Below are 7,885 nucleotides of genomic sequence, written 5' to 3' on the forward strand. Positions count from 1 at the left end.
TTCAGTTTTATTTCCAAGAAATCTTATAATGAAAACCTCTAAAAGTAATGCCATGCTCTTAACTTATTCATGCATGTACACACTTTGATCAGGAAGGTAAAGATAAAAATTTGTCAAGAAATCTAAACCACGGTTATATTCTGTATCTACTTAACCTTCTTTGCTTTATTTTTCCAGAGAAACATTTGATATAATAGAACATCTATAGAAGACATTATAAAAGATAAATTTTCATAAAGACTGAAAGTTTGTGAGTTATTTTTCCTTTTCTAACCTTAACTTTCATATTTAGGTTTTAGGAGAAGTTTCAGCACAACTTCTGCTTCTTCCCAGAAAGAGATTAACAGAAGAAATGCTTTTGCCAAGTGAGTATTACGAAGATTTAGAAAAACACTTCTCAAGATGAACATGATGGGATTCTGTGAAGGAAGAAAAATGGAATTTGTATCTTGTACATTGCTTGGTAGAAATTTAACACTTAGGAGAAAAGGTGTGATAAGTGTGTTGAGAAGAGTTCTTCCTCCCTCCTTTGCAAGCTCAATTAAAAATGTCACCAGTGACTAAAAATAGTATACTGCATATATTTTTCTCTTCACAGAGGTTAGTACTGTTAATAAAAGTTGTAGTTTATATTTTATGTTTTCATTGAGTAGAGTGGATTGATTTTAAACTCTTTTTTCTTAAAAAATCAGAGATTTGATTTAATAATATCATCAATACATGAAAGAAATGTAAAGCCCGTTTGCATAAAGGAATCTTACAATTATTTAAAAAAATGCTCCCACTTCCCCTTGTAGACTACTATATATTGCTCAAAAAGCCTTTTTTGCACCTTTGTAGAGGGAATACCCTTTGCCCTTTTTCATTTATGTTTATCTCCCCCAGACCCACTTCACTACCCCCAATAGTTTCCTGAAACTTATTGAAACTTCTTTACTTTTAGAGGAATATGAGGCTCTTCTAGACTGATTGTATTCAGAGGTTCTGTTTTTAAATACTGCCGATCAATCTATGCATAGTACCCTGGGGAAAAGACTTAGCTGAGTAGGGAAGTGCACATTCTTCCTTCAATAGTAGGTCCCTAGAAGCCACTAGAAACTAGAGCCCAAGGGCTAGAGTTTGATGTCTGGCTGGGCACCGGCAGTGATTAGTGTGGCTCTCTGGCACGAAACAGTTGGAACAGGCTTCACAAGGATCTGAAATTTCACTTGAAAACCCTGGCTTGTCTTAAGGGACTGTTGGGTACCGTTTAGAGGGTTGGGTGGGTTTTTTTTTTTTTTTTTCCTTTCTCAAACCCATCATCAATTTTGAGAAATTTGAAATTGATCTCCTCCCTTGAGTAGCTGGAAGAGTTTAAGGGCAGTCACTTTATGCTCCAGTTTATTGAAGATATTCAGGAGTTCTTAGGCAGAATGGAAGAAGGCAGAATGAATACTAAGAAGAAACAGCCAGAATACAAAGGATTCTGAAGGAGGAGAGGTATCAAAATCAGTGTCAAGATGTTGGTGAGTGGAAGAATATGATACAGAGAACCAAGGGAAGGAGAAAGACAATCTGAACCCTGGTAATTACATAGCAGGTACGATTATGCACAAGATGGTCTATTTACGTGAGGAGGACATATCAGCACTTAATCTCTTTTCTATGAAAATAAAACAGTTAAGCTTTACTAATATTTGTACTTTGCTAATATAAGATTGACCCTGGTACCTTTTTTTAAAAAAGCAATAAATAGGCCAGGCACGGTGGCTCACGCCTGTAATCCTAGCACTCTGGGAGGCCCAGGCGGGAGATCCCGTGAAGTCAGGAGTTCCAGACCAGCCTGAGCAAGAGTGAGACCCCGTCTCTACTAAAAATAGAAAAACTTAGCTGGGCAACTAAAAATAGAAACAAAAAATTAGCTAGGTGTGGTGGCGTGCACCTGTAGTTTCAGCTACTCGGGAGGCTGAGGCAGGAGGATCGCTTGAGCCCAGGAGTTTGAGGTTGCTGTGAGCTAGGCTGATGTCACGGCACTCACTCTAGCCTGGGCAACAGTGAGACTCTGTCGCAAAAAAGGTAAAAAAGCAATAAGTATAATTTTATTAAGGATATATAATTGATTTTTGAAATTATTTCTTCATATGTGACCAAAATGTTTGGTGATTGCTGTTCTCAGGAACAAAAGAAAGACTTTGAGGTTGCTGGCAGGTCCTATGACATCTGTCTCTGCTCTTAGGGGTAGAGACAGCTCAGTGACTGGGTGACCCTCTGCCGTGGGGACAGAGTTGACACTGTGCTGTGCTGTTGCTAATCTAGAAGCATGGTATATTCTGAAGAAATGTATTGAGAAAGTGAGTTTATTGAGATTTACCAAACACTGTACCCACCATTTTCTGGCTTATTTATATGGAAATAAATGACACTTCCAGAAGAAACATGGAAAACATAGTCAGAGATGATGAAAATTTCTGGGTAAGAAACTTGAAGGACTTGGGGGCAAAGGACATGTTTGCCCATGTGAGTGAAAGAGAACTGGGAATTGGGTAGGAACAGCCATTTCTGTGACAGGACGGGGGTCTTCTAGCTCAGCATTGACTTGGTAGCAGTTAGTGCATTTCATTCAGGGGAGAAAAGAGAAAGGGGGTTGGAAGCAGCTCTCTGTCTTCTGAATTCTATGTGTGTCCAGCACCAAGAATGGGAGAAATAAAACGAGCTTGAGATTTTGACACAGTCATCCCAGAGACCTGTCAGGCACAAGGCAGCCGTCCTCTCTCACACTATGTACATCCAACTGCGGTCTATTGTATGTCTTATCCCCATCGTGACCAACTTATCTCAGCTCCTCTCTATGCAGTCATGAATGTCTCCGCTAATACTAATAGTAAATTTACTGTGTAAGTATTAGTAAAGCTTTTCAGAGTCTTCATTGAGTCCTGTCTGTAGATCCAGCCCATTGGCATGACTTGGTCAGCCAGATGTGAACCCCTTCAGTAGGGCTCATACAATCCAGTTTGCCACAGCTTCCCGAATGTCACAGCAGATGTGTGTGTTTCCTGCCTGTCCCTGAAAGCTTTCGAATTCCCCACCACGGGTTGAGGTCCGGATCCAAGTCACAGCACAGAAAGGCCTGCCTGACTGTCTCCCAGGGTAGTTATTCTCACAAGTGACTGCAGTTCTCTCAGCCTCTGTGCTTTTCAAAAAAGTGAAAAGTAGTAGGTATATTTTGCTCACATGATGACCTCTGCTTTCCCTTTCTGTCTGCTTGTCTTTCAAGTTAGCTCCAATGTCACGTCCCCGCTGGGGTGTCTCCCTGAAACCTTAAGAGAGAAGATATAGAATTCTTCCTCTCCCGTGCGCATTCTGCACCTTGCACTGTCTTCATCGCAGTGTTTATAACATTTTACTGATATTACACACAGATTCCTGGAACCTGGCCCCTTGCCGGCCGTTGCATAGGTGGCCAATAAATGTTTTTGAACAAATAAATGTAGTTTTCAAAAATTTCTCAAATCTCTGTGCTTTGGAGCTTTGATGTAACTTGAATCATATTAATTTTTCTTATTAGAATGTTAAGTGCTTACCCAAACCATTAATTTTTGGTTTAGATATTGAATTCATTTATTAGTACCACCTTCTTTCTTTAAAATTTTTTTTAATTATGAAAGTTGGTTGTACAATATTTGAAAAATTAAAAATTAAATTCAGATAAAGATCACTTGTAATTTTGTCACCTAAATGCAGTTGTCACTGTTAGCAGTTTGGTATGTATACTTTTGGCATATGATGCATATGTCTTAATTTTTAAGCAAATTTAGGTGAATCATATTCTATTATACCTTTCTGGAAGATTTTCTGCTTAATATATCATGTGCATATTCCCCTATTCTTTAATAGCTTTCCTCAGTGTGACTTTTGTAATGTTTTTAAAGACTATACTATGATATGGAAACATTTTTATGGCACAATAATAGATGAAAAGAATTATAATTTAATTAATAATAGATGCCTAATTTTTAAACATGTGTCTGTCTCTCCCCCTCCCTCACTCCCTGTCCCCCATGTCCTCCCCATCTCTCCCTCTCTATGCGTGTGTGTGTGTGTGTGAGATCAGATGAATATCCAGCTTTATTTTCTTCTAGTGTTTCCTTCCAATTTATGCATTAGCTCTTTAATCTATTTGGAATTTTTTTGATAAATTCTTTTCTGTCAAACAACTAATTTTTACAGCATCCTTAATTCAATGTTCACTCCTTTCTCACTGCTTTGAAGTTTTACTTTTTACCACATATAATTATTTGTATTTTTCATTTTTCCTAAACTATCTTTTCTTTGTCATTTAAAAGTACATTCTTGTGCCAGAGCCACATTGTTTCAACTATTGTAACTTTATAATTTAATATAATGGCAGTGTAAATCTTGCCTTATTATTTTTCAAACTTTCCTTTATTACTAATGCCCGTTACGGTTGTATGGTTGTGACTGGGAGCCCAGCCTTTGTGCCAGGACAGCCTTGGATCTGAGCCTCATCTCTGCTCCTACCATCTCTCTGACCTTAGGCACGCAGCTTAATTTCTCTGAGCCTCAGATTTGTCCTCTGTTACAAGGAGGTAATAATCCCTCCTTCACTGGTTTGGGTGAGGTTGAATGAGAAAATGTATGTGAAGTGTTAGGCACATAGTAAGTGCTCAGGAAATGATAGCTATTGTCATTATTTGTGTGAACATTATAGTAATTTTGTCAGGTTGCAAACAATATCCATTGGGGTGAATTCGAGGAAAATTCACATGCATACATTTCTGTCTAGAAACTGAGCTCTTTCTTTTTTTTGTATCTTCTTCAGTAAAGATTTATACTTTTTCTTATAGGTATTACATATTTGTGAAATTTATTGTATTTGTGCATCTGACATGTAAATAATCATTTAAAAATATTTTCTATTTAGAATTGTATCACTTATTGGCAAATGTGGCTTAGGGTAAATCTCTTGGCCTCAGTTTTCCCATCCACAAAATTAGAGTCTTCTCCCTTTCTTACAGGGTGGTTAATAGGAGCAAATGAGGCATGTGTGTGATAGTGTGTGTGAAATAAAATGCAAAATAAGTAGGACTCGGATTCTGTTCACAGTAAGATCCCGTGCAGTTTTGGTAACAGGTCGAAGGGTTCCTTTGGAGGAGAGGTGGCATGGGATGGAGGCTGGAAGGCTCCGGTTGCATTGGTGGTTTCTGGATGGCCATTGTGGAAGGTCTTAGGGCAGAGGACAGCAAGACGCTGGTATTGTTTCTATTGTGGGTGAGCATCAGGGTTAGCTCCTTCCAGTTGACAGTGGAGGAAGCTCTGGGGCAGGTGGGCCTGAGGCCTTGGATGAAGTTCATTGTTGAGTCCTAAGCAGTTTTGTTATCCAGTCAGGTTGGTGGTGGGAGCTGGGAGGCATCTCTTGTACATTGTAAGTAATCTTATGTTGTAGGGACAAGGAAAGAATTCTGCTCAGGGCAACTCAGACCCTCTTACGTGTTAGTGGCAGGAAGGGTGCTAAACTCTTTAAGTGTAACTGGAGTTTGTACATAGAAGATATATACACATACACACACATACACACATATACACACACACTATATATGAATTTATTTTCTAGAGTTGTGGATTGGCAGTTTTTAAAATTTGCTTTCATATGAAGAAATACTTTAAACGAAAAGTAATTTTAATTTACTACAGCCAAAATACTAGATTCTTTCCTTTTTACTTTATTTAATAATACAGATAGCAGTTAAATAGGTATTAATGTATGTTTTCTGATTACTGTTTTACTGAAAGCATATATATGTGTATGTGTGTGTTATATATTGTCATATATATGTTTTTTTATAAATTGCAAGTGAAATCTTAAATCCAGATTAGGTGTAATATTGAAATAACCAGAAGAGAAAAACTTTTTAAATGTTAGAAGTACAATTGGCTCTTGAACAATGCAGGGATTGTTCCAATCCCCTCACCCCTGTACAGTTAAAAATCCACTTATAACTTTTGACTCCCCCAAACTTAACTATTAATAGCCTACTGTTGACTGTAAGCCTGACTGATAATATAGACAGCTGATTAACACGTAGTTTGTAAGCTATATGTATTATATACTGTATTCTCACAATAAAGTAATCTAGAGAAAAGAAAATGTTAATTAAGGAAATCATAAGGGAGGGAAGATATATTTGCTATTCATTAAATGGGACTGGATCATCATAGAATCTTCATCCTCATCTTCATTTTGAGTAGGCAGAAGAGGAAGAGGAGGAATTGGTCTTCCTTTTGCAGGGGTGGCAGATGCAGAAGAAAATCCACATATACGTGGACCTTTACAGTTCAAACCTGTAATAAGGGTGAACTGTATTTTCTGATACTGCTATTTAGAATTAAAAAAAAATCAAGGTGTAACCATAAAGTATTGTCTTATGTGAATTAAAATAATGAATTGTGAATCTAGCAGTGGAAATGAGTATGATAAATTGCATTATGTGGCTTTCACCCTGAAGAATTTTTCTTTTTCCCTTCTGAACAGATCAAAAACTGCTTTACGTCGCAGTTGGAGCAGTACTCCCACCGCGGGTGGCACTGAAGGGAGCGTGAAGCTTCATGAGGGGTCCCAGGTCCTGCTCACGAGCTCTAACGAGATGGGTACTGTTAGGTATGTGGGTCCCACTGACTTTGCCTCAGGCATCTGGCTTGGACTTGAGCTCCGAAGTGCCAAGGGGAAAAATGATGGAGCAGTGGGTGATAAACGCTATTTCACCTGTAAGCCAAACCATGGGGTGTTAGTCAGACCAAGCAGAGTGACCTATCGGGGAATTAATGGGTCAAAGCTTGTGGATGAGAATTGTTAAGTTAAACTCCTAAAATATTAAATGAGCTCAAATACACACACACACACACACACACACACACACACACACACACACACACACACACGGTGTAAATCAAGAGTCCATGGCAAATGGTTTACTTTATTTAGCCATTATTTAAATTTTGAAAATATAGTTATCTTCATAAAAACCATTACAACAATTCAGAGGGAGTCCTTTAAAAAGCCACAAGTATGAACTCTGCGAAATCATAGTTCTTTTAAAATGATTTTAAAATAAGTACTTTTTGAAGCTTTAGGTCCCAAGAAAATTCTGGGACTCAGGGAAAAATGTGCCATTAGGTGACCACCTGCTGCGTTACTTAGCTTATTTTGTTTCATTTTTGCTCATAATATTGGATTTCTCTTAGTGCCATAATCGTGAAGGTTTTCACTAGCTTTGGTTAACATATTACCTTTTGGGTCAGGCATTTTTGGAGTTTTTCTTTCTGTGCTTAATTACTAATAAGTACAATAAGAATAGTAGCTAAATGACTAGTGTATTTTTTATATTTTTTGGTAAAATTTGTGCCCTTTCAGAAATGCGTCATCTAAAAACGTTAGAACTTTGGAGCCAGAAGGGGTCTCAGGGACACTCTAGCTCTGCCTGTCACCCATTGCCAGTACTGAAATGGAAGCCTGTCCTATCCAGGCTCACTAACTAGTTGGTTAACAGAGCTAAGAATGGAATGTGGGTCTCCTGACTTGTGGCTCAGTGCTCTTTCCTCTGTACAAAGTGTGTAATCTCAGATTTTTCTTCTGCTGCTCCACGATTAAGGTTTATGAATTCAAGTCATAATTAGAATTTTTTGCACAAAGTTATTTAATTTCCTTATTGGGAATATTTGGAACACACACGAAGCACTTTTAAAACATGATGCACTTTTTATATTTGTGGAGAATTTGTCATCCTTTCCTCCTGCGACACAAAAAGCATTTTTAAAAATATATTTAACAGAAGAGAGCAAATTGAGATGGGTTAGGGAGGATATATTTGTTATTCATTTAAATGTTTAT

General features: G+C 37.8%; 1 protein-coding gene across 1 annotated transcript in view; it reads left to right on the forward strand.

Annotated features, from left to right (window-relative positions):
- The window catches only part of CLIP4 (CAP-Gly domain containing linker protein family member 4), a 53,205-nt gene extending 46,320 nt beyond the window's left edge, over positions 1-6,885 (forward strand). The window contains exons 15-16 of the mRNA XM_045549324.1: positions 293-365; positions 6,530-6,885. Of these exons, the coding sequence (XP_045405280.1) occupies positions 293-365; positions 6,530-6,851 (395 nt within the window). The 3' untranslated portion in view covers positions 6,852-6,885. The remainder of the gene's footprint in view (positions 1-292; positions 366-6,529) is intronic.
- The last annotated feature ends 1,000 nt before the right edge of the window (positions 6,886-7,885 follow it).

This window comes from Lemur catta, chromosome 4, assembly GCF_020740605.2.
Source record: "Lemur catta isolate mLemCat1 chromosome 4, mLemCat1.pri, whole genome shotgun sequence".
In the NCBI taxonomy this organism is placed as follows: Eukaryota; Metazoa; Chordata; class Mammalia; order Primates; family Lemuridae; genus Lemur; species Lemur catta.